We start from the raw sequence: 27,844 nt of genomic DNA, 5'->3' as shown, positions 1-27,844 counted from the left end.
TCTTTCTATTTTCTCACTCTGCCTTCCTCAGAATCCATTTCATCCTAAAACAGTCTTTCTTCGTGGACACTAGATAACTGTCAATGGCTCCCGGGCTACATGTTTCCCCACGAACATTTAGAGATGACATATCTCTATCCCAACATGTCAACCAGCAACCTGATCCAAATTAGCTCAGATCACATCTCACCCTCCCCCACGATCCTTAACACCACCTGCCATGGTCATAAACATTGTGGCCTGGGAAACTGAATGCATCATTTGTTTGTTGTACTCTAATCAAGGTCCAACCCCAGAGATAATGATAGTCAGTTTCCCTGAAGCACTTGGGCTATGAGAGGAAGAGGTACAATATGGCATAAGAATGTAAAAAATGTTCAATAGAGAGAAGAGAGGAATAGATGTTGTGTAGGCAACTTGTTAATGTCCAGTATACATCTCTCCTGTAGAACATAAAGAAGAAGAGATCATTGTAAAAGTGTTAAGATCCACTTACTGGGTGGTGCTGTTGTGATCCACATCTTATTTGTTCATATAATGCTCTGAGATACAACTTGATCCCAGATTCCCCTTATGAACAAGCCAGGTGTGGCTGATTGTATTTTCCAAAATGGCCACGACTGTATCTCCCATACCACAGGCTTCTTTTACAATGTGACTTTGATAAACCTCTCATCAAGAAGTGGGATCTACATTCCCTCCTCTTGAATCTAGGTGAAAATGTTATATTGACTTCTGAGTCTAGGTCATAAATGGTGATAAGACTTCTATTTGGTTCTCTCTGTGGACACTTGCTCTTAGAACTGAGCCAACATACTATTAGGAAGTCCCAGCAGCCTGTTGATCTACCCCACATGGTACCACATGGAGTAGAGCCAAGCTCTCCCTGAAAGACCTTGCCAGAATTTTAGATTTTTGAGAAAACCAAATGATTTTTTTTGTTTTAAGCCACTAAGTTTTGCAGCTGTATTACATAGCCACAGATAATTGATAGAGCAAACAAACACAGAAAATGACTACATAACCAAATCAAGCCTGTCATTCCACCATCCCAAGCTAGACACATTTTTTTTTTTGGGGGCGGGGGAGGGCAGGGTCTAATCCAGCAATGACTATCTTTTATTTTAACTTCTTCCTATGGAAAACTTCAAACACATTAAGTAAACAATAGTATAATAAACCCCTATTTACCCATCACCCAGTTTCAACAATTATCACCATTCTGTGATTCTTATATTATCTATACATCTATCCATTTTCCCACATATTCTTGGTTATAGTTTTTTTTGTGGTAAAGTTTACGTGAATTAAAATTCACAAATTTTAGCTGTATAATTTTGATATCCACATCCCACTCATTTTTCAATTCCCCAGAAAGTTTTTTTGTGTCCCTTTCCAGTTAAGCTTTCCATATCAGTTAGGGCCCAGCCAGGAGACAGAAATCACACAAGTAATTTAAATAAAACTCATTATATTCTTTATTAGACTTTAATTCAAAGTTATTCATGTTAATAGACAATGATTTTAAAAAAACAAAATTAACATGCTAAAGAAATCAGAAAATGATAGATTAAATTAAAAGATGCAGAATTTTAATTGGAATATATAAAAAAGAATCAAATGGACATTCTAAAACTGAAAAATACATTGTCTGAAATCAAAAACTCATTCAATGCATTTAACAGTAGACTGGACATAGTATAAAACAGAATCAGTAAACTCGAAGACAATAAAAAAAATATCCAAATAAGCACGGGTGAGTGGGGATAAAAAAAGAATAGGGAAGCACACCAATGTTCAAAGTAGCATTATTCACGGTGGCCAGGATGTGGAAGCAAAAAAGGGTCTGGTGATAGATGATTGGCTAATAAGCTGTGGTACATATATACAATGGAATATTACTAAGCCATGAGAAGAGATGAAATACCGCCATTTGCGACAACATGGATGGACCTCGAGATAATGATGCTAAGCAAAATAGGCCAGATAGAAAAAGTTGAAAATCACACAAGATCACTTATATGTAGGATATAAACCCAAAAGCAACATGAACAGGACAAACAATAAGAGATTCATGGACATGGACTATAGACTAGTGGTTACCAGAGACTAGGGAGTAGGAGAGGAGCGAATAGGTAGATGGTTAAAGGGGGTAAAATATAAGGGGGTAGGGGTAGGGTGAAGTGGATAAAGGGGATCAAATATATGGTAGCTGAAGGAAACTGGACTTTGGGTGGTAAACACACAATAGAATATACAGATGGCAAATTATAACGTATACCTGAAAATTATATAATTGTATTAACCGATGTTACTCCAATAAACTTAATAAAAATATACATATATACAAACACACACAGACACACACACATCAATCACTGTGAGGGGACTTGAGGTGGGTCTTGAAGGAAGACCAATATCTGTAGGTAAAGAGTAAGAGAGAGAAGGAATAGACAAGGAGGCTGGGCAGGAGGAGCAGTTACAAAGAAGAGTTTCAACCATTTGAAGGTGTCTCAAAAAATCAAAAATAGAACTACCATTTAACCCCACAATTGCACTTCTGGGTATTTATCCAAAGAGACCAAAATACTAATTTGTAAAGATCTATGCACCTCTATGTTCACAGCAGCACTATTCACAATAGCCAAGATATGGAAGCAACCTAAGTGCCCAACAGTACATGATTAGATAAAGAAGTTATGGTACATATATGCAATGGAATATCATTCAGCCATAAATAAATGAAATTTTACCATTTGCAACAACATAAATAAACCTAAAGGGTAAAATATGTCAGACAGAAAATGATAAATACCATATGATTTTACTTATATACTGAATCTAAGGAACAAAATGAGCAAACTAAATGAAAAGACTCTCAGATACACAAGACAAACTGGTGACTACCAGAGGGGAGGGGTATTGGGAGGCTGGATGAAAAAGGTGAAAGGATGAAGAAGAACAAATTAGTTGTTACAAAATAGTCATGTGGACATTGAGTACAGCATAAGAAATATAGTATAGTAATGACTATATGTAGAGCTGGATGAGTGTTATAGTAATCGGGGAGATCCCATCATAAACTATATAAATGTCTAACCAATGTACTGTATACCTAAACCTAATATAAAATAAAATTTTTTTAAAAAATGAGGAAAAACAGAACAGAGCAAAAGGTACATGTAGGACAAAGAAAAACTAATCTAACACATTTATGATTAGAGTTCCAGAAGAAGAGAGAATGGGTAGAAGCAACACTTGAAAATGGCCAAGAATTTATTAAAATTGATGAAAAATATCAATCAACAGATTCAATAAACCCAGTGAATCAAATGGGATCTTTTCTAAATCAGCCTCTAAATGGTTTGCAGGGAAATGATATTCTAAGTAGACAACCAGGTTTTACTTGTGACAGGTAAGTAAAGTTCAGAAGAGGTTAAATATACAGGGAAATCTGTGATGAAAGATTATGTATTCCAATGGTTGTGGAAGATAGATATTAGAAGGGTCTGAGGCCTGGCAAATTGGGTCTGATGAACAGATGTACAGCGATATGAGGTACAGTGGGATTTACTCTGATAGTCTCTTAGAGGAAGCAGGTAACCAGGTTAAGGTGGGTGTTTGGGGCCCCAGAAGACTCATGTCTTACACTGACTGGTAATGTGGTAGAAGTGGGTGAATGACTCTTGAAGAGACTGTTATCTTAGGCAATGGGGAACACTTCTGAAGGCCTCTTTTCTCTGGTGACAGAGCAATACAGTAAGCTCGTGAGGAAGTGCTCACATTCTGAAGAACCAGGAATGCCTCTAGCAGCTTTGCAGTGTTACAGCAAATAGAGAGCAATGTGAGGAGAGACTATCACTTACCCGATGTTTCCTAACCCTCATCTCAAGCCCACTTCTGCTACCTGTCCCATGGGCAACATGGACTGAGTAATTACTTCGAATGGCTCTATCCTGAATCTTAACTTAAAAACATTCCAATTTCTGACCTCTACATCCTACTTTTCCAGCTCTATCACTCAATTACTCCCTCTAGCTCTCTTCATCCCTTAGGATCCTCCATTTTCTACCCATATATCAGCATCATGTCTTGTTCTCATTTCCCATCCAGTCCTTAGAATCCCTAGCCCGACACTTCAGGCACTCTCAAAAGTGTAGCTCCCTCACCATTGCTCTTCCATTCTATATGCCTGGCAAACTTCTATCCTGGATGAAGTCAACTCTTATTTCTGTACCTACATGTAGTTTACTATAGAGTGCGACTTGAGAAAATTACACAGTTGAGAAGATGAGTATCATTCTCTCTACACATTTTCAAATATAATTGTATAGAGGTATACATAAATGCAACTTATTATAAAAAATTAAACAATACAAATGTATATAGAGTAAAAAAATCAGAGTTCTCCTTTGAAAGCATCCCTCAAAACATTTTCTGTTAATAGTTCGGCATATGCTATATGCATGTATTATTTTCTTAAATATAGGTAGATAGATGTACATACATATGCATATAAACACACATATATACATGCATGTACATACGTATGTGAAATCAGCTAGATGGCTAGATTCTAGCAGCCATTTTGTTGGGCACCTTGAATTTTTTCTTTTTCTTTTTCTTTCTTTTTTTAAATTTCATATATCTTGAAGAGATTTTCTCCTCAAAAAGTATGATATACTTAATTCTACATAATATCGCATTCTCTAATTCACATTTAGGTTATTCACTATTATCACTATGTAATTGTTATAATGAATATTCTTGTTCATTCTTCTGAGTACATATGTAAGTATATCTCCAGAGTGGATCCCTAGAAGTGAAAATGCTTGGTCAAAGAGTAGATATATTTATCATTTTAATAAATACTACTAAATTACCATCCAAAAAGGAGGGGGCCTGTACCAAATTGCCCTCCCAATTGCACAGGAGAGTTTCTGCCCCATCTGGGATCTCAAAACTGCCAGACTCTCCTCTTTCCTTCCCTAGACTTCTCTCTCCTTCATTCTCCACATAACTTATCTCTGCTCAAACCCCCCCCCACACACACACCCTCCATCCCCACTCAAATCTACACAGTCTTGGCCAATATCTCATCAAATATTAATAGATAAAATAAAAGTCACCAGAGGAGAACTTTCTTGGCTTCCTACCCAACAACCTACAAAACCTGCCTACCACATCCTGTTTTCCTTCCTTCCTGTCATAATGGTGGGGTGGGAGAGCAGTCCTTCCTCCTCTTTAAGGCAATACTGGTTGTGGGGTCCTTCCCTTCACAAATGTCTGGCCACCCTCTCTCTAAAGCAGGGGTCTCCAACCTGCGGGTCAAGGACCAGTACTGGTAGGTGGCCTGTTAGGAACCCAGCCGCACAGCAGGAGGTGAGCGGTGGCCAAGCAAGTGAAGCTTCATCTGTATTGGCAGCTGCTCCCCCCAGCACTACCATCACCACCTCAGATCATCAGGCATTAGACTCACAGGAGCACCTTTGCTGGTGCCAAAAAGGTTGCAGACAGCTGTTCTAAAGGTCTCAGCTTCCCCTACCTCTTCAGCTAACCTTAATCTAACTTCTGCCTTCATTGCTCCATTGATACCCCAGGCTTACCTTGGGCTAAATCTGTTATCCTTTCAGGTCTTTATCTTAAGTGACACTAATGCCCACTCTCCTCTGAAAGCCACTCTCTCCTGCTTTCCCTCCTCTGTCTCTGGGGCACTTCTTTCTCACTTTTCCTGTCCAAACCTTAAAAGCTGGCGTTTGGTATTTCTGTGCAGGGGCCGTGCTCTTTCTCCCTGGGAGATGTCACCCACTCCCCTCTTTCAGCCACCATCATCCCTCTGTCCTCTCTGTACCTTCAGCGCTGACCGCCCACTGCTCCAAAGCTGACACCACCCTCTCCCATTCCTCTTTTCCTTCCTCTACTCCTCCCCGCCAAGTCCTACCCCCTCCTCTGGGAAATCCCTTCCGATTCCTCCGTCTTCTAACTCCGCGGCCAAGTGGCTCCAGTACCTCGCAGACCTGAGGAATGTAGTTCTCCTTGAAGTAGCTTCTCAGCTTGGGGCTGGCATTGCGTAGCGAGGCCATGGCAAGACGCCCCACTGCGCTCCCCTCTTGCTCTCCACCGCTGGCTGGGCAGGAGCCCCGCGGGAGCAAGGGGCGGGCGCGTCCTTGGTTGCCTGGGCAACTGCGGGGCGGGGAGGGAAGGGGCGGGGCGTGCCGTATCCCGGCGACCCCGAGCGGGGGCGGGGGGGGAGGGGAGGGGGCGCGGGGAGGGAGGTGGACCCGGGCCTGGGCGGAATGGGCCTGGGAGGAAGTGCTGGGAAGCCCGCCTCCGGGTGGCGGCAGTCCCTGTGTGTTCCCTCGGGGCGCCCAGTGTGTGCGGCTGTACACGGAGTCCGGCTCCCCTCGAGCCGCCCCACACCCCACCTCGGCGGAGCCGCGGCAGCGTTGGGGACGGAGCAGCGGTTCTGCTGCTCTAGAAGCACCGCTTCCGGGAGGCGGAGCTCGGACTCCCATTTCCTCTCTCCTCCGGCGTCAGGCTCCCGCTCCTGGGGCGGCTGTTCCCGCTGGTTTTGCAGATCCCTGCGCCCGCCCCGCAAAGCTTCCCGCTCCAGGTCCCGCGCTGTGCCCTGGCTTCGGCGGCGGCATGGGCGGCGCCCGGGACGCAGGCTGGGTGGCGGCGGGCCTGCTCCTCGGGGCCGGTGCCTGCTACTGCATTTACAGGCTGACGCGGGGCCAGCGGCGAGGCGGCCGCGGGCTCCGGCTGCGCCCCTCGAGGTCCGCAGGTGAGGTCACAGGGTGCCCGGCAGGGTCGGGGGACAAGGGCCCCCTAGGGGTAGGGGTTGAAGATGCCGCCGGCGCTCGCGGCTATCCTGTGCTCCAAGTGCAAGGAGCCCAGGCACAAGGGAGGCCCAGGTATAGTGGGCGGATTGTCCGCACGATTGGGTGTGTGTAGGGTTCTGAGCTGCCTCCGTGCCTCCACTTCTTTGTTCAAAATCCTAGAATGAAAAGTTGCCCACCTCTCCTGTCTGAATCCGGCGTCACAGCTGAGGATTAGGTTTCTCAAAAGCAAGTTTATTGCCTCTTTTGTTAAAGCTTGCTCCCGGCCTTTTTATTACCGAAGGGATTCCCCAGCTCTGGACGGGGTGCCGGCGGGGCCTCGAGCAGTAGATGAAATTCTGCGTGCAGTTACACTGGCAGAGAGGACGCCAGAGGGGTACAGTTCTGCCTGGATTCAGCCCATACGCTGAAAGGGGAGGTACCTCGAAGTCACCGTGGTCCATATGTATGCAGAGTTGCAGAGAGATTCTGGAGATAGATGAAAATAAATATTGCTATTTCAAAATGGAACAATTGCCACTCTCCTGGGGGACACGTACAAGTATTAGGTTTCTGACCAGAATTTGATTGGTGCATTCAGGAGGGTTCTAACAAATTGCTGAATGTTTTGGAGGCATAGTTCAGGTCATAGAAGCTGTTAGGGCAGTAATTAAAAACAAAATCTGCCAACCAAGAAACTCCTCTCTACAAATGTAGAAAAGAACTAAATAGTTTTATTATGGAATAAGCATTAAACCAGATTGCTACACCCATCACAGGCAATCTGCTAATGGGATTGCAAAGATAGAATTCTCACCTCTTTACCCAAACAAATGTAACCTATTTCGTATTACCTACGCATTTTCAAGATAAACAACTTGTCCTTAAGACCCTGTTTGCTACTCAGTTCATCCTAAAATTCACTGGTAGTTGGGGTGGCTATTTGTGTTAACTAATTGCCTTTATCCAGAGGGAAAATAAGATTTCTCAGTATCTTATGATAAACAGGTGGTTACATCATGGAGCCATGTGCCAAACCTAAACTCATAGAGAAGGAGATCAGTTCTGTCTTCCTTGATGTTTCAAACAGATAATCCCAAAGTCCCTTAGACTTTCTTGGGTTGTAAACTGGCAAGAGGCTTACCTAGCTTTTAAAAAGATGTATATCAGAGACAGACAAAGAAATTACAAGTTTGCTCAAAGAAATGCTCTAAGAAAAGGGGTGGGGAATCTCTTCCTTTTGGCATAAGGGAAAAATCCATTTTTTAAAAAAGATATGCACTTATTCTTACTTACAAATCCTAATTTGTTGTCTTTGTATCAGAGATGTTTCTGTATAAGTAAATGGTAAGTTGGCCTGGACTCATACCTTCTCAATTACATTGATGAAGACAAAATATTTTAAACTTGATTTTAACACTTCTTCAAGTCACCATTACCTTAGGGCAGGCAGCTTACAAATTAGGTTGCTCACAGCCCCTTCTTCCTAAAGCTACACCTTTATTTTTGAAGAATATTGATAAATATTTGTCAGAATATACAGAGTTTGGTTTTTTGTTTTTAGATTCTACAAATAAGTGAGATCACATGGTATTTGTCTTCCGTCTCTAGCTTATTAGCATAATGCCTTCAAGTTCCATCCATGTTGTCACATGTAGCAGGATTTCCTTTTTTATGGCTGAATATTTCATTATATACGTATTTAACTTTTCTTTATCTGTCAGTGGACACTTAGGTTGTTTCTGCATCTTGGCTATTGTAAATAATGGACATAGGAGTGCGCATATCTTTTTGAGATAGTGATTTTGTTTTCTTCAGGTAACACCCGAGTAAAATTGCTGGATTATATGGTAGTTATATTTTTAATTTTTCGAGACATCTTTATACCGTTTTCCATAGTGGTGGCACCAATTTACATTTCACCAACAGTGCACAGGGTTCTGGTTTTTCTACATCCTCACCAACAGTTATCTCTTGTCTTATTGATGGTAGGCATTCTAACAAGTGTGATGTGATAGTTCATTGCGGTTTCAGTTTTCATTTCCCTGATGCTTAGTGATGTTGAGCACTCTTTCTGTACCTGTTGGCCATGTTCATGTCTTTGGAAAAAGATTCGGATCCTCTGTCCATTTTTACTCAGATTTTTTTTTGCTGTCAAATTGCATGAGTTCTTTATTTTGGATATTGATTGTTTTTGCTGAGTTGCATGAATTCTTTATTTTGAATATTCACCCCTTATCAGATACATAATTTGCCAATATTTTCTCTCATTCTGTAAGTTACCTTTTCATTTTGTTGATGGTTTCTTTTTTTGTGCAGAAGTTTTTCAGGTTGATGTAGTCCTACTTGTTGATTTTTGCTTTTGTTGTCAAATCCAAAATATCATGCCAAGACCTATGTCAAGGAGCTTACCATCTATGTTTCTGTTAGGAGTAATGTTTCAGGTCTTGACATCCAAGGTTTTAATCCATTATGAGTTTATTTTTTTGCATGGTATAAGGTAGTATCCAGTTTCATTCTTTTGCATGTGGCTGTCCAATTTTCCTGACACGATTTATTGAAGAGACTGTCCTTTCCCCATTGTATATTTTTGGCTCTTTTGTCACAAATAAATTGACCATATATGTGTGAGTTTTTGTCTGGAGACTTTAGGGTTTTCTATAGATATCATGTCACTTGCAAATATTGACAATTTTACTTTTTCTTTTCCAATTTGGATGCCTTTTATTTTTCTTTCCTAATCGTTCTGCCTAGTACCTCTGTTGAATAATACTCCGTTGAATAAAAGTAGCCGGAGTGGGAATCCCTGTCTTGTTTATCTTAGAGGAAAATCTTTCATCTTTCCACCATTCAGTATGATGTTTGTTAGCTGTAGGCTTGTCATATAATCTATTATTTTGAGGTACATTCCCTTTATATTGCTGTATTGAAGAGATTTATCAAAACTAGATGAATTTTGTCCAGTGCCCTTTGCGTCTATTGAGATGATCATATGATTTTTATCTTTTATTTTGTTAAAGTCGTGTATCATGTTGACTGATTTGCAAATGTTGAACCACCCTTGCATTCATGGAATAAATTTAAGTCGCTTGTGTTGTATGAACCTTTTAATGTATTGTTGAATTTGGTTTGCCTATTATTTTGTTGAGATTTTTGCGTGTTTGTTCAAGGATGTTGGCTTATAATTTTCTTCTCTTGTGGCATCCTTGTCTGGTTTTGGTATAGGGTAATGCTGGCCTTGTAAAATGAGTTTGAAAGAATTTTCCCCCTCTTAGTCTCTATTTCATTTATTTCTGCTCTAGTTTTATTTCCTTCCTTCTACTAATTTGGGCTTCCTTTGTATGTTAAATTGAAGCCTGCTCCTCAGGCCAGAACTATTTAGATAAGCAAATATACCTTTCAGGAAAAAACTGGTTTCAGTCTACTGCCTCTGCTGCACCCTGGGATGGAAGCTATAGTGAATCTGCTCAAGCCACTTACATTTGCTCTCACTTTGTGAGCCTTGTGGAGGGAAGCCCCATTGGCTTTCAAAGCTAGATATTTTGAGGGCCCATTTCGGAGGAGGTAGTCTTGAAACTGGGGCACAGGATGTGAGGCCCTTAACTCCTCTGGAAGAAGCTGGGACTGTGAATTCCCTCCCAGTTGTGTTTCACTGCAGCAGGTGTGAGTTTATGGCGAAATTGTGTCTCAGCCTCTTCTACCTATTTTGATGTTTTTTTTTTTTTTTCTCATTTGTCCAACATGTAGGGGGAGTCACTCAGTTTCCAGATTTCTTTCTGAGTGATTTGTTCCCCCATTTAGCTGTAGATTTGGGGTATATATGGGAAGAAGTGAGTTCAGTACCTTCCTACATCACAATCTTGAACGAGAACCAGATGATCTTTCTTTTGCCTAAAAGTTTAAGAAATTTGTAATTACTATACTGTTGAGACTATTCAAGAGCATTGGAAAAGATGGAAATAGTCACAATTAATTCAACAATCTAACAGCAAAACCTGACAAGGATAGCATGAAAAGACTATAAATCTGTCTTAATTATAAATGAAGGTATAAAAATCTTCTATAAAATGTTAGCAAATTAACTTCATCAGGGAATTAAAGTAATTATATAATATATAGTATACTAATGATATATAATGTTATAAATATATCTTAATAATATATATTAATTATATATAACATATAATATACCAGTAATATATTGGGAAATACATTAGTGTGATTTATTGCATTAATAGATTAAAAGCAAAAACACATGGTGACCTCATAATACAATAGCATTCAAATATTGTTTCTGATAAAAACTTTCAGCAAGTTAGGAATAAATAGAAGGAAATGTTCTTAAATTGATGGAGAATATCCATCAAAAACCAAAAAGCAGACATATTTAATGGTGGAACACTAGTAGCATCTTTACTAAATTCAAGAACAAGAGAAGAATTGTTCCTGTTGCCAAAACTACTATTCATTATTATCCTGGAGTCATAGCTAGCTTGAGAAGACAAGAAACGTGTGAATATTAGAAAGGAGACAAAATTATAATTAGTAGGCGACATAATGATTTATTTGGAAAAAATCCAAGAGAATCAACTGATTAGCTTTTAGAAGCAATCAGAGTTTAATAAAGTAATTTGAGTGCAAGATAAATATATCCAAATCAATAGCTTTTTGTATATAAGTAGTAACCACTTCAAAAATTTAATTGAAAAGATCTCATTCATGATTGCTTTCATAAAAACTTTAAAAACTAAGAATACATCTAGCAAGAAGCCTATATGGATAATTTTAATAAAGGACATAAGACTACATAAACAGGTAAGCATATTATGCTCTTGGTTGGAATGAGTCTGTATCATGGCAATTATCTTGAACTTTATCTTGCTATAATGTTATTATTTGGTTGTCACTTTTCATTTCCTGTGAGAATTATAATTTCTCCTCAGTTTACTTGAGGAGATGGTGGACCACTGAACCTAAAATTCTTTTACAGTCCTATTGGTACAAAGCTAAGTGGAGAACTAGGACACACATGTTTGCCTCACCATGTAATAGCAGTTCAAAAATTCACCAGTGGATAAGCTGAGCATTTGGTGATCACCATCCTCTAAAGTGTTGAGAGTTTCAGGTTTATTTCTTTACTGAAAAAGTAATATGTCGTTTTTATTACAAATGCAAGCACAGAAATTAGCATTTATGTACAAAATTTAAATGAGACTCATCATTTTAATATACTAAGTGGAATAGTGGTATAGGGGAAGTGAAAACATCTGGATTCCAGAGCCAATTTTGTTATTAACCAGTTTCGTGTCGTCTTAATAAAAATAACAACAAAACTATCCCAGACCTTCGCAGTATTGTAAGCACTATTAACTTCCACTTAATAGATGAAGAAAATGAGGCTTAGAGAAGTTCAGTAGCTTAGCTGGAGTTAGAACTAGATGGTGCCTTAACTTTGGCTTACTTTGAACTACCACATTGCACCCCCTCCTTTCAAGTGAAAAAAATTCTATGGTTTGACACTTTTCCCTACCAAATTTTGACTTAGAAAATAAATTGGTGTAGTTTTAAAGTAAAAAGTACAGATGTGACATCATACAGTACCTATTGTTATATAACCTTCTCTCCCCCACCCACTACTCCCAACAGTGAGCACATACACTGTCTGACCTACCATCATAGTTTCACTTTTAAAGAATCATGTTCTATGTTTATAACACAATTGTGTTATAAAAATGGTTTCTGTTTTTCCTGTGGCGATTTCTGTAAAAAGGTTTAAAAAAAAAAAAAAAGGTTAGAGTTAAATTCTAAAAGTCACTGAGCAGATCCAGCATTTGACTATTCTAGCTTTTACTCAAAATGATTTCTTTTGTCATCGCCCCCAGCAAGACTTTTTTTCTAGCATTCATCAATACTTTGTTCTTATAAACCAAACAAAAATGCCACACCAGAAAACACGATTGGGTTACTGCCATAACTTTTCTCCTGCCTGAGATGCTCTTAAAATCGTGATCAGAAAAGTTCTGCCTAATGTAAATCTTATTACTATAGGCAGGTGTTTCATTGGATGGGTGTACCTGATTTTTAAAAGAAACAATGCATTTAGCATTAGGGGTATATTTGCATGCAGTGTCTTACTAAGAGGAAATACCTAGTGACTAATTTCTTAATGTCTGTAAGTCTCAGTTTCCCAGATGTAAACTGAGAATCATAATAGTATCTTGTTCTTACAGTTACTTGAGTATTAAATGAGATGAAACACATATAGTGCTTAACACTGTGCCTGACATCAGAGTATGCATTTAGTACTGTTTTTAAAATGTTTTAAATCTCATATTGATTTTAGGTGAACTTTAATTTTTTTCTTATACAGAAGATTTAACCAATGGTTCATGTGATGATATCCTAAATGCTGAACAACTTCAGAAACTTCTTTACCTGCTTGAGTCAACTGAGGATCCTGTAATTATTGAAAGAGCTTTGGTCACTCTGGGTAACAATGCAGCCTTTTCAGCTAACCAGGTAAGTACCATAATCTCAGCAAACTAGCTCCACCCATTCTTACACACCAGCAGTAATTGTGACCCTGAATAGTTAACCTCCCAGAGTCTCGGTTTCCTCTTCTATACAATGTGACTACTTATACTTACAGGTTTGTTTACTTCTGAAAAGCACAGTCTAATAGTAATGTGATTATTAATAGGTTTCTAGATACCTATTAAGTTGGTCGTAGGTATCATTTTTAATAAGTATCTAATTAACACTTAGCATTTCATGGCCTTTTTAATTATTTAATATTCAGCGGTAGGACAGTAAAAGCATCTAACATTTAAGTACATGCTTTATACTGTATATAGCTCTTATGAGGATGGTTCTGAGGCGAGTGGTCCCTGGATCACTTACCAACCACTAATCAATATAAATGGCTTCTACAAGTAGAGACTTAACGCCGAGACTAAAGAGCTTAATTTGAATACTTTCTTCCAGCCTCTGCCTCCATAAGAGTAATTGTTGCAGATATTTTTAGTTAATGCCCTTTATTATTGTCATGAATGCAAAATTACTTTGAATTTATACTTTCAGTTCAGTTTTCTATGGTATGGCAAGGTTTACTGTAAAGCTCTGGAGATTTATAATGAAATATAAAGACTATTTGTGTATTGCTCACATGCTTTCAGTTGCAAGTGACAGAATCTAGCTTAAATTATTTTAAACCAAAAAGAGAATATATTGAGCCTAGTTAACTTGTACATCCAAGAATAGCATTGGTACAGGCACAATGAATACAATTTTTAAGCTTACCGAAAGTGTTATCAGAACTCTTTCTTCATCTTTTGGCTTTGCTTACCCTAGCTTCTTTTTGTATATTGGTCTTTGCCTCTCTAGCCACAAAGAGCTTTTTCTTCACAGGGATGGAAAGAGAGCTACTGGCCTCTCAAGCCTTCATTCCTGTAGCTCAGGATCCAGAAGGTGGAGTTGCTGTGCCAAAATCAGGAGCCAACCCTTTGCTGGATCAAGGCACTATAGACCATGATTAGCAAGGCTTGGCTCACATGAGCATCCATCATCAGCCAAATATCATTGATGGATGTGAACACAGTTGACCAGCAGTCCCACCAGGGACTATATGAGATAGAGGAAGTGCCTTGTCTATCCCAGTGGAAACTGGGGTGCCAGACAAATAAAAACAACAGATGATGACTAATTTATTAGCATGCCCACGTAGGATATTTCTGTTGCCATAGTTTTATATCCCTCTGAAACAAACTGCACTCATAGTGCATCAGTAAGTAGCCACTGGTGAATAAGTACTTTCTTGGGTAATGGGAGTTAGTGCCCCTCTTCATCAATTATAGTACCTTTACCTGCTTTAGCAGTACAGTTTAAAAAACAAAAACAAAAGATGTTTTCTACTAACAAGTTCTTAGGAAAAACCAGAACCTGGAATCACCAAGGAAAAGGTTTTCTTCTCTCAGTGTTACGCCTGCCCTTCACAATAGAGTGCTGAATGGGGCTGCCGGGTTAACAGTGGATGATGGCAAAACACTTTTTCTCCTTTTCTGAAAGTGTCATGTCTTGGTCTGACAGTAGTAATTTTCTTGTAAGAATCAAAGCAATCCATATGTCTTTCTAATCTTGGGGCCAAAGGTACATTGTAACACAATGTTGCAATTGATCGTGAGAAACTCCCAGGTTATTTTTCCTTTGAAAATTTTGACAGTTTTTCAAACTGCATGGAACTCCAGTTCTGAAAGATGTTAATAGGTGTTGCTCTCATTCCCGACACTGAAAAATGATCCTCTTTTTGTGTATATTTTATAGAAATAGTTGTACTCCCAACCCCCACACAGTTGAAAATCCACATATAACTTTTGAGTTTCAAAAACAACTGCTAACAGCCTACTGTTACCAATAACATACGCAAGTAGTCGATTAACACTCAATTAACACGTATTTAGTGTGTTACATGTATTAGAATATAGTTTATAATACATGTAACACACTAAACTGCATTCTTACAATTAAAGTAAGTTAGAGAACAGAAAATGTTATTAAGAAAATTATAAGGAAGAGAAAATACATTTACAGTGCTTATTGAAAAAAAATCCACGAGTAAGTAGAGCCATGCAGCTCAAACCTGTATTGTTCAAGAGTCTACTGTACATATTCTGTACTCCTCTCTTAGAGATTTCCTGGTGCACATGAGCATTGATGCATCACAGTAAAGAAACATGTTTACTCTTGTTAACCTAAAGTTTCTCACAATTAACCTTGAAACTTCCCTTTTTAAAAATGGAACATCTTTTAAAATCTTCGAGGACTAGTGTTCCAAAGAACACATTTATCAAAACACTGCTTTAGTATTCTAAATCATAGTACTTTTCCAAATTTACATGTCATAGATAAGTCATATAACTAATCCCAAAGTAAAAAAATTTTGTAAGTTTCTTTGAGATTACAGCTCTGCAAATCTTCATTGTATATCACCATGCTATAGTTTAAATAATTACATATCTTAATTTTATTTTCAGTTGATTTTCTTTATAATAGAGATGGTAATTTTTTTTAAAAAAATTAAGAATTATAGATTGTATATCAGAAAGGTATTTATAAATAGTCATCAATATTTGTGTTTGTGTATATATGCAAAGAGTTCAATAAATAGGGGTGCATATTGAAGTTATAATCCTGCTTTTTTTCCCCTCTTAGGTCATTATTCGTGAATTGGGTGGTATTCCAATTGTTGGAAGCAAAATCAACGATCCCAACCACAGTATTAAAGAGAAAGCTTTAAATGCACTGAATAACCTGAGTGTGAATGTTGAAAATCAAATCAAGATAAAGGTAAATTATCTGAAATCACAAATGTGTGAGGTTATCTATAAATGAAAGAAAATAAAAAGGTAAATAATATAATTTATACTTTATGGCCAAGAATTATTTTTACTTTTTTCCAAGCTTTCTTGAAATATAATTGACATATAACATTGTGTGAGTTTAAGGTGATTAGATACACGTATATATTGCAAAATGATTACCAGCATAGCGTTAGCTAACACCTCCATCATTTAACATAATTGCTCTTTTTTCTCCCTCTGTAGTGAGAACATTTAAGATCTACTCTTCTATAACTTTTGAGTTTATAATACAGCATTATTAACTATAGTCACCCTGCTGTACATTAGATCCTCAGAACTTATTTGTCTTATAACCAGAAGTTTGTACCTTTGACCAACATCTCTCCATTTCCCCCACCCCATAGTTCCCTGCAACCACCATGCTACCCTTGTTTCTATTAGGCTTTTTCAGATTACATATATATATATATGAGCTCATTCATTATTTGTCTTTCTCTGTCTGACTTATTTCACTTTACATAATGTCTCCAAGGTCCATCTATGGTGTTACAAACAGCAAGATTTCCTTTTTTTTTTTTTTTCAATGGCTGAATAATATTCCATTGTGTATATCACATCTGCTTTATCCATTCAGCCATCGATGGGTATTTAGGTTGATTCTATGTCTTAGCTCTTGTGAATAGTGCTCCAGTGAACATGGAAATGTGATATCTCATCGAGATAGTGATTTTATTTCCTTCAGATACATTTCTAAAAGAGAGATTGCTGGATCATACGGTAGTTCTATTGTCAATTTTTTGAGGAACCTCCATATTATTTACCATAGTCATTATACCACTTTACAGTCCCACGAACAGTGCATGAAGTTTCCTTTTTCTCCACATCCTCACCAATACCTGTTATCTCTTGTCTTTTTGATCACAGCCATTCTTACAGGTGTGAGGTGACATCTCATTGTGGTTTTGATTTGCACTTTCCTAATGATCAGTGATGCCGGGCATCTTTTCATGAAACTGTTAACCATCTGTATGTCTTCTTTGGGAAAACATCTGTTCAGGTCCTCTGCCCAGCTCCAGGAATAACTCAGCTGGCCCATATAGTAATCTTGTTGCTTGCATTGAAATAGTGAAAAGATTCAGAAATAATCAGGACGACATTTTAGGAAATGCTTTGAAAGACATCAGCATCTTATGAAAAAATATGATTTATAAAGAGCTAAAGAAATGCTATTTTTTAAAGGATGGGTGTGTCATGAAATTGTGATCAAAGAGAACCAGCTCACTTGTAAATATCATTTAGATCTTGAAACCAGATTAAAAATTTAATCTCTCTTTGTTTTACTGCCATTATTTTATTAAAGTAATATGGAAAAATTTGGATATTTAAGAGTTAGTACTGGCTGGTTCCCACTGCTGCACCTGAGAATGAGGTGCCCGTTGTTGGGACCACGCCCTCTGCTCTCCAAGACCATGATTCCCATTCCCCTCACCCTGGGACCGTGACCCTGCATGGTGGTCGACAGTGTCAGTGGAGGTCAGGGTTGGGGAGAGCCCCCTGAGCACACTCCTTGGAAAGAGGTGATGTCAGGTCATGCAGGTGCTTTCAGCTACTCTTCAGTGGTCAGCTACATTCTCTGTGATTTCAGGGGGAATGCTGAAGACTCTGGATATCTTCCCAAACATGAGAATATCATACCTACTCTTTACCTATTTTATGGGGAGGGAAAAAAAAGCAAAAGTAAAACTAAGGCACCTACTCTGGTCCAGGAAATCATCCCTAGGCCTAATGATGTCATCCACCTTTGAAAGATCAAGAATTCTCCAAAGATGGTTCAGCTTTAGTCTGTCTGCAGGACTAACAGAGAGTGATCCTCAAAACTGAAGATAATACTACCCATTGAGTCGGGAATAAGGAAAAATGAAGATAGCAGATTCAACGGAGCCACACAACTGCAGAGGAATCCTGCATCAGCTCCAAAGACTCATAAACCTTGCTCTCCATTTTGAAACTTGGATAGACCTCCAGGGATCTCAGAGACTCCTCAGACATGTAAGGACAGAAGGACCACAGGCAGAAATAAAGAAACTAACCAGCCCCAGATGTAATAGTGCTAATTCAGAAATGGGGAAGGACCGTAAAAAATGTTAAACTAATGGAACCTTCTGAAACATTCAGGACGATATTGTATCCATAACACAAGAACAGACAGCCAGTAGGAACACCAGTACAAGAAAGGGTTGTAGGGAACTTAAAATATAATTTTTTAAAGAAATAAACCATAAAATTTAAAGAACCAGCCAAGTAACAGAATGGACACAAGTGTATAATCTACAGGATGTTTGAGGAAATCTGGAATGCAGGGACAGGATTAGAGGGTTTCTGCCTCCAGTAATGGTGGATGGGGTAATTTGACACCTGAGGAGGCAGCATATTAAAAATCTTCTGGGAAATATCCAAGCACTGAGCAAGATCTGGGAAAAGATGGGAATCTGCTTCAGCTCTGAAGAGGTTTGCTGATGGAGAAGAGGGTCTGAGGAGATGAAGCTGGCTTTGACCCAAGAGTGAAGGGCCCAGGCCTGCAAGGGAGAACCATTCGCTGATCATCTCAGGGCTGACCCTCAAAGTCATGGTGAAACAGCAGCAATCATGCTGTGTGGTGACTGCATCTTGGCTGTGTGACCTCGGGGGGCCCAGAAGCTGGATGACTGGTTTGAGGTGTTGGTGCCTTCCGGAATACAGACATTTGCTATGTGTCGTCTGCGGTTGCTTTGGATACAGAAGAAGAGTTGAGAGGTTGCAGCAGAGACAACATAGAGCCCGCAAAACCAAAATATCTGGTCTTTTACAGAAAATGTTAACCAAACCCTGGTCCACCAGACAAAGTTCTTGCTTCATATAACTTAATGTGGGGACAGGAAGGAGAAGGGCTGTCAACAATGACGAGTAAAGAAAAACATAAAAATTATAATTTTAGGTAGTGATAAATGTGCTATGGCAAGTACAATATGGCTGCAAGCCAGTTATTGAGGGGAGCGGTGACTCATTTGGACTAGATAGCCAGGGAAGGCCCCCCGCGGAGGTGTGTGGAGAGGGAAATGGAGTTGTGCAGGGGGGCAGTGCATGAAGATCAGACTCCACGTTAGCGGGGTTCCAGACCATCTGGAGAGGTGCTGAGCAGGGTTGGCCAACACAGGTTGCAGGTTCAGATGTTGCTAGGGTCCTGGTTAGCTGAGGTGAGTGAAGGACGAATAGGGTCCTGGTTAGCTGAGGTGAGTGAAGGACGAAGGCACTGCATGAGATGAGGTCAAGGAACCCAGGCCATGGTTTTAAAGTAAGAGAAGCACCAATGGAGATAAAGTAAGCCCAGAACTCAGCTTTTCATGCTACAAGACAGGACACGTTCATTCGCCAAATGTGGATCGAACACACTTTCTGTGGCAGGTTTTTCTTACAGAAATTCCTGTAACAGTATCTCCCATTCCAAGGGTTGTCCTCACCACAAAGTAAGGTCTGCATTTCCTCTCTCTTGACACCCAGTAGGGTCCCAATGATCTCTGGAATAATGCTGACATTATGTTCTGCAGTAAGCTGGCAAAGAACCTGCCTCTCTTGGGGCTCTACCAACCCCCACATTCCCATGCAGGGTCCCAGAAGGGAGGTTGAGATATGAAAGACAGCTCAGGCTGCACTCCCAGCTGACAGCCAGCCCCTCAGTATGCATTAGCCCCTGGGAAATGGGTCCTCCAGCAGCACACACTGCTGAGCAGGGCCTACCCAAACTGCAGATTCCTGAGCAAAACTTGTTTTATTTTAAGCTACTAGGTTTTGCAGTGAATTGTTACTCAACCACAGTAACTGTAGCACCTCTTCTTTGCTGGTTGCAATATAAGTGACACACGGCCACCCAGTAACTGTTAGATCACGAAGGAGGGAGTGTAGTGAAAGAAAATACAAGGCCCCAATGCAATCCAGAGCTGGACCCCATCTGTTCTGCTTGTGCGTTACGACCTAGTTGGTAAACAGTCTGGTCCCTGAAATTGTTCTTGCTCTACCTGGTGAAAGCCACCAAGTGGGAGCCCCTAAGTCATTACGGCTGATAATGCCATAGCTTCAATAGCTCTGAAAGACAAGTCAGTTATAATGCTGACTATAAAGATATTCCATATTTCAAAGATCAGAAACAAACAAAAAAACATGACTTTTTTCTCACCCTGCAAACTGGAGCAGCAAGGACACTTTCACAGATGATATAGTAATGATATCAGATTTCTGACCATGGCAAAATAATTTATTGAGACGCTTTTGTTTGGAATTCACTGTATGTTACCCACTGTAAAAAGAAGGAATAGGATTAGGGAGCAGAGTGAAGAGGAACTGGTGGAGAGTGAGGGAGGTGGGTGGGAGGGCTGCCAGAGAAGTACAGGATGCCCAATTAAATGTGAATTTCAGATAAATAAGGAAGAATTTTTTAGTATGTTTATCACAGTATTTTTTACTTTTGCTTTTGTTATTTTGGCAACCGTACATAAAGGACTAATTACCCCTCTTCAAAATGGAAGTTAGACATAGGTGAAGAATTCAGCCTGCTAAAGAAACTGCTCCCCGAATATGCGGTCAGATATAAGCAGGTTCATTGCTGATTGTCATAGTGGTTTTAGTTCTACAAAGTAAATTAAATATTTACTATGTGCCAGAAATTTAAAGGATGACAAATAGCCACACATCCAGAAGCCAGTTGTCATCTACACATCAGAAACTGAAGAATATTCCACCTGAATCCCGCACACCCCTGCTGAGCATGCCCTGCCCCGTCCTGCATCACTCAACATTTTTTTCCAAATAAAAATTATTAAGTATGTAAGGTGAAAAACAAAGTTAATACTGGCTAATGGGACAATTTATAATTTCTTAGCATTTTATATTAGGAAATTTTTCTTACTAGTTAGGACATTTGGTGGAGTTCAGATTTAGTTAGGTGAATACCAGTTATCTGCAAGACATAATTTTTTCATGGTAGAAGGATCATGGCCAGACACAGAAAATAAGAGTTTCAGAAAATTCTCCGTGATACTGGTTTAGTTTTGTCATGTGTGAAATAAGAGTACTGCCAGAATTGCATTACTTTGTGCCAGTGATGGTTAACAATATTATGAAGTAGTTCATGTACATACACCTATGTCAGTAAGAACCGTGGACCAAATATCATTTTATCTGTGCTTGCTTTTGATAGGACTCTAACGAGACTTCTGTTTCATTTTGCTCCCGCCCTGCACCCTGTTCTTCTAACTTGATATAGTTCCTAGACTTTACTGTTAAGGTACTTACCATGATACAAAGTGGCCTTGCACAAACTCCTCCTTAATTCTGGTGTGCCCAAACCAGATGACAGAAAGGTAGACTGAGTTGGTAGGCCCCTAACAAGTGAGAGGCCACTTGGTATTGAGAACATGGCCTCTGGAATTGGACATTTCTCCTGCACTGGGCGGGGGATCTTCAGTTCCCTAAAGACTTTAAAGCCATTTGCTGTAAGATGGCCATAATAACACCCACCTCATTAGAGCTATCTTACAAATTAAGTGAGGTATATTTTTGAAATGCTCAGCACAGCACCTGGCTTTTTAAAAAAGTCACCAAACTGAGGGCTGGATAGAAATGTCATCTTTTCTGAGGAGCCAGTCTTATCCTGAACAGTCGCCCTACTCCACTTTGTAGAAAAGTTACTGTTCAATAGAAAAATTTTGGAGATACTAAGATGCTAACTTTTTTTCCCCCCACCTCCAGATATACATCAATCAAGTCTGTGAGGATGTCTTCTCTGGCCCCCTGAACTCCCCCATGCAGCTGGCCGGGCTGAGACTGTTAACAAACATGACAGTTACCAATGACCACCAACATATGCTGAACAGTTACATTACAGACCTGTTCCAAGTGTTGCTTACAGGAAATGGGAGCACCAAGGTACAAAGGAAACGGTTATTATTTGAAGTACAAAGAGCTATAGCATCAAGCTTATAAGATTGGAATTGAATTTACAGGTCACCTATCTTAAGTCAAAAAACGAAAGTTTATTAAAAACCATTACATGGGTCTAAGAAAGAAATTATTTTTATTCCATTATACTGAATTTCAAAATTAACTTGTGAAAATAATCTATTTCACTTATCAATAGATTCGTGTTCATTTGGTTTTCTGCAAGTCACTTTACCTTTTACTTAAGTGAAGTAGCTAGCCACCACCCATCATATATAGGAACATTGTGATTAAGTTGATAGTGCTGGTTAATTGAATTGTTGCCTACCTTAGGGTTAAAAACACTTTTGATTCAGACATTATTGGTTGAAAAATCTTTCTAAAACTACTTTTAGGTTTTAGTATTGGATGTCTCAGTGCTTCTCTTTGACCTATTTATTAAGTAGACATAGGCAACAAATTGAGCTGAATTAAGTAGGATCTCAGGTGACAACCTATGAAAGTTACTTGAGTAATCCCTTATATTAGTATGCATTCTTATCAAATGCCATTTTTCAAGAAATAGCATAAAAACGGAAGGTAGTCTAATCAAAGCTTCTGATTAGTTGCATTGATCCGTCAAATGTTTTACTATATTGGTCTGTTCTCTGGCACAGTGAGAGAGAAATGCACAAGAATTTTATATCAAATGTGAAACCAGACTCCAAATATTCAGTGTCACTGAAGTTGTTTCTGAGGTTATCAGATTGTGATTACAGGAGAGTCTTATTATAGTCCTTTTAAAATTTGTTCTGAGATGTTTTTATATGGGCTTTCCATGTTTGCAGTAACCAAATTTATTTGGATCTGGTCCAAGATGTACCCAAAGGCATTCAAAAATAAATGTAATATTCTTATTACAATATTTGTTATTTTGGCAACTGTATATTTTAACATTATTGTTCCATCCATCAACCATTTCCAAAAGGCACGCACCCGTCACAATCTCTCCAGTGGAACAAGGTAAATTCCAACCTTTGAGGCTCCATGGAAACTCCCTTCCCTCTTCTGCACGGCTTTACAGCTGTAGTTAAAATCTATCCTCTGCCTGTCTCTGTAGCTGCCTTACCCAAAACCTCAGGAACACTGTGTTCAAAGCCAGGCGAATCTGTCCTGGGGGCTGTGTAGATCTGTCCCAGACATGGTCTATGTTTTAATATATTTTATGACTTTTTAAAAGGTGACTCACACCACAATAGTATGTTCTATTTTTGTTTTGTTTTTCCATTACATTGCCTAGTACGGTATTTCTGGGCTAAAAAATTTGCTTTTTTGGTCTGACTGGGAAGCTTACCAATTATAACATTGTTTCTCCATAAAAAAATGGGTTTAAAGTTCCAACTTGCAAATGAACTTTTGGATAGTAATCCATTTGTAAGTGAGAAAATGTAACATTTTAGATATTTTCTTAGTAAATAACCACCAAAATGACTTCAAAAACCTTATTTTTAATAAGCGATTTCACTGTACTATAATAACCTTTTGGTTAATAACTAAATATTAGTTGAAGATTAATGTAGATAAACCTAATGTTTGCTACATCTGCAGTGAGCAGAGAAAACTAATGGCTTGAAATAAATATCCTGGAGTCGCCAAAGGTGGCACACATAAGAAAAAGACGACTTGATATGGTTTCAAACCAAATACATATAGCTATTTAGTTGTGCTCTAACTTATTACATACTTTCGCATGTTTACTTCCCTTCTACAGAGGAGAGCAACATGGAATTTTAGTTCGGGATACTAAATAGCTATCGCTGACCCTATTTCCTGGTTGTAAACCTACCCTGTTTACCACTTAGGGGGCCTTTTAGATTTTATTGACTTCATCAGGCTTATTTAATAGGTTCAGAATCATCCTCTTTCAAAACTCATCCCTGTTTTCTTAATTAAAACTTCATTGATGTTGGAGACAAATGTTTATTCCTGATGCTTATTCTCCATGTTGCTGGCAGCCAGTCAGGCCAGACCCAATCTGACAGTGACTCCAGGAAGTGCGCTAAAGAAAGGTCAGAAATCATCTTTACACTTTACCGTCAGAGGCTGTAATTTATGGAGGGTGCCTGTTAGAAAAACATGATCTCCACGCACACAAGAAACTTTCCATAGTTTCCACTGGGGGAGTGGGGCAGGCAGATAGGGTGGTGACTTTTGTTTTTACTTTGTTCCCTTCTGCACTGTTTAAAATTTATCATGACCATTTATTCATTTAGTTTTCAAATAGTTGATAAAAATAAAATTAAGCAAAGCCATATACTTCCTCCTTAATGAATAAATTAGTATGCACAACATAATAAAAGGAATATGTGAATATATAGGATAGGTATGTAAAGAAGAAAAATACAGAAACTTAATAATGATCATTTCTGGTCATGGAAATATGGGTGAATTTCCCTTTTCTTTGTGCTTTTCTATCACGTTTTTAAATGTTCTATAGTAAACACATAATGCCTTCGTAAACCAAGAAAGTTTTATAAAATAAGCATCCGGGTTCCTTCCCAGATCTAGTAGGGAACTCATTTATCACCTTTTTCTGACTTCAGAACCCCCTCCCTGCTCCTCACTTTCAAGTATCTTATAGACAGTATAGTTCTACATGACCTTTGTTTTTAAAGTAGGAATTCTACTTGAATGTTTTTATTAGTAATTTTTCATTTACAATTGATAATAATGCTAATATTTTAGCTACTTGGCTCTAATTTAACATTTGTTTGCTGCTTATTCATAGCACTACCTATTTAAATGATTGTAAAACATTTTTCAGATTTAAAAAAGGTAAGTTCCAAGATTCATTATAACTTAAAAAGAGTGTGATTTTAGTCTTAGTAGTCAACTGTTCCAAAATTTTCATACTTGAAATAAACTGAACTTTGAGAACTTTTTTGTTCTAAAGATATTTCATCTAACAGTAATCATAATAAAGATCATTTATGGAATGAATACATGTTAGGCTTACCATGTGTTAGGTATGCATGTGGGGGGAGGGGTGGATAGTGAAGACATTCACAATATTCTCCCCAGCTCCCTAACAATGTAATTGAAAAAATAAGGTTTAAATAAAACTGTTGTATGATAAGTGCTCTGAGAGTGGTGCCAAGTGTTACAACTGTGGGCGGGGCGGAGGGGGGAAATGTAGCTTTTACATAAGATGAATTGAGAAGGCTCTATAGAATAGAGATAATTTGAACCAGACCTTGAAGCATGAGCAGGACTTTAAAATGTGGACATGGGGAGAGGACAGGGAGAGAAAATTCATGCTTGCTACTCTGAAATAAATCAGTATTATTCTTATTTCAGGTTCAAGTTTTGAAACTGCTTTTGAATTTGTCTGAAAATCCAGCCATGACAGAAGGACTACTTGGTGCCCAAGTAAATAGCTTACGTATTTGTTTTGTAAATATACAAATATAGAGATTTAGACAAATCTGCATAGATATATCCTTTTAAAATGTTAACAGGGATTATCTCTGAGGAGCCTTTTTTTTTTTTTGGCTTAACAGAAATTTTTCACAGTTCTGGAAGCTGGGAAGTCCAAAATCAATGTGCTAGCAAATTGGGTTCCTGTGAGGGCCCACATCAAGGTTTGCTGACTGCTGCCTTCTCGCTATATCCTCACATGTCAGCAAAGTTCAGGTCTCTCCCTCTTCTTATAAGGGGACTAGACTCCACCCTCATGACTTCATCTAAACCTAATTACCTCCCAAAGGTCCTGCCTCCAAATACCATCATGTTGGGGGTCGGGGAGAACACAAGCATTCAGTTTTAAGGAGCAATATTGTGTGGTGGGGATTTTTTTTGGGGGGGTGGGAGTTCTTTTGCCTATATGAATTTCCTAATTTTTTTTGTAATGAGCATATTCTACTTTTAAAAATTATTTTTGAAAAGTTCTCCCTAGAAAAATTATGTTTCTGTCTCTACTCAATGAAGAGGAAAATTACATTTTTACTTCTGTTTGTGTTCACATGTATCTTAGTATTCACCGACTGGCTAGTATTTATTGAGTCTCTGGTATGTGCCAGATGCTGGACGGGGTGCCCAGGTATACCAGTGAGCACAGCATAACATGGTGCTTATCCTCATGGTGCTTACAGTGCAGGGAGAAGAAATAAAAATATGTAACCAAGATAATTAAAAGCTGTGATAAGTGTTCTGAAGGAAGCAAAAGTAATGCAGAGATAGAATGGACCTCAACTCCTGTGGAAAAAGGGATCCTGTTATATTCCTCTGCTCATCCCTGTGCCCTTCAGTATAGGTGAACAGTAAATGGTGAATTAATGAAGACTGTATGATGGATGTTAAAAAGGAAATGGGTGTTTTTCCAAATTATTCCATTCTAGGATTCCAAGGAAGTAGTATTTTTCAGCTAAAGCATAAAACCTCTTTTCCATTGGTATACCATGTGGGAGGTGTATAAGATTTTACATTTATGTTATACAATTAAGGATAGTTTTCTATGACAAGATTTTAAAAATGTACTCAGTGGTTTTAAAATGGGAAAAAATAATGAAAAATACTTTTATATATTAAAATAATACTCATTGTTTCCTATTTCAGGTGAATTCATCATTCCTTTCTCTTTATGATGGCCACGTGGCAAAGGAAATTCTCCTTCGAGTTCTTACACTATTTCAGAATATAAATAATTGCTTCAAAAAGGAAGGCCATTTAGCTGTTCAGCCTACTTTCACTAAAGGTTCACTGTTTTTCCTGTTATATGGAGAAGAATGTGCCCAGAAAATGAGAGCTTTAGTTAATCACCATGATGCAGACGTGAAGGAAAAGGTAACAATGATACCCAAATTCTAACTGGTTGGTCATATTTTTCCAAAGGGTAATGCAGTCTGAAAGTAATGCGCAGAAACATTTTTCATCTTCCTTAAAAGGAATTCCTTCAGCTGCTGCATTTAAACAGTAAAATACCATGTTTCTTCTCTTATACAGGTATAACTTGCCATGGTCGTCTGGTTTATTTTGTACCATTTTATTGATACCAAATGAATATAACAGCTTGTTCTGAAACATTTATTTCTTTGTTGCTATTTGCTGAGATACTTTATTTCCCTTACATGAAGTGACAGTGACCTTATTATGTGTAAGCTACCCTTCTGTTTGCTATGATTTGAGAGCATTAGTATATGTTTCAGAACTGCTATAGGAATAGCCTTGTTCTTTTAGTAACAATGAGATCCTAAGCTCTTGAGTCCACCTGCCAGCCTAGCCATACTGCTTTCCAAAGTCTGTTCTAATCATTAGAATCTATTCTAGTCAATGAAAATTGTAAACTTGTAGGAGAAATGTTCCCTAGTACTCACCCAGTTCCATTCATTGTTCCAGTATGTAAAGACGTGTGTAAAATACTGAGATTAATCAAAATGTCCCATCTGTACGTAATTGGTTAAATCAATTATGTAGTCTTAACAAAGCAGGTCTGAATATACTAATGTGGAAAGACACCCATGAAATATGAATGTATTTTTTTAATGAAAAATATTTGTGCTTATGTATGGTTAGAACACTTCTAGAATGATATAGACTCCTGGGAGCGGGACTGGGGAGTAAGGAAATGACTTTTCTATGTACACCTTCTACTATTTTAATTTTTTACTATGGCATAAATTTTATAACAATTTTTTAAATAAAAAGGAAAAAAGTTATATTTTC

At 38.5% G+C, this 27,844-nt stretch overlaps 2 protein-coding genes across 2 annotated transcripts in view; one reads left to right on the top strand and one right to left on the bottom strand.

Annotated features, from left to right (window-relative positions):
• The window catches only part of FBXL13 (F-box and leucine rich repeat protein 13), a 241,176-nt gene extending 234,998 nt beyond the window's left edge, over positions 1-6,178 (bottom strand). The window contains exon 1 of the mRNA XM_016145844.2: positions 6,009-6,178. Coding sequence (XP_016001330.1) covers positions 6,009-6,083 — 75 coding nt within the window. The 5' untranslated portion in view covers positions 6,084-6,178. The remainder of the gene's footprint in view (positions 1-6,008) is intronic.
• A 349-nt stretch (positions 6,179-6,527) lies between these two features.
• On the top strand, positions 6,528-27,837 carry ARMC10 (armadillo repeat containing 10). The gene is made up of 6 exons (XM_016145938.2): positions 6,528-6,784; positions 13,189-13,337; positions 16,026-16,160; positions 21,956-22,132; positions 25,481-25,552; positions 26,738-27,837. Exons 1-6 carry the CDS (start codon positions 6,646-6,648, stop codon positions 26,987-26,989), a joined length of 924 nt encoding a protein of 307 aa, XP_016001424.1. The 5' UTR covers positions 6,528-6,645; the 3' UTR covers positions 26,990-27,837.
• Positions 27,838-27,844: the final 7 nt, after the last annotated feature.

This window comes from Rousettus aegyptiacus, unplaced genomic scaffold (assembly GCF_014176215.1).
Source record: "Rousettus aegyptiacus isolate mRouAeg1 unplaced genomic scaffold, mRouAeg1.p scaffold_m13_p_13, whole genome shotgun sequence".
Classification (NCBI taxonomy): Eukaryota; Metazoa; Chordata; class Mammalia; order Chiroptera; family Pteropodidae; genus Rousettus; species Rousettus aegyptiacus.
This window is presented reverse-complemented; position numbering and strand designations above follow the sequence as displayed.

Bases quoted from the DNA above. Each gene is read 5' to 3' on its own strand.
- ARMC10 (XM_016145938.2), top strand. From the start codon at position 6,646: ATGGGCGGCGCCCGGGACGCAGGCTGGGTGGCGGCGGGCCTGCTCCTC. The intron at 13,338-16,025 runs GTAAGTACCATA...TTCCCCTCTTAG, and splicing joins CAGCCTTTTCAGCTAACCAG to GTCATTATTCGTGAATTGGG. The intron at 25,553-26,737 runs GTAAATAGCTTA...TTCCTATTTCAG, and splicing joins AAGGACTACTTGGTGCCCAA to GTGAATTCATCATTCCTTTC.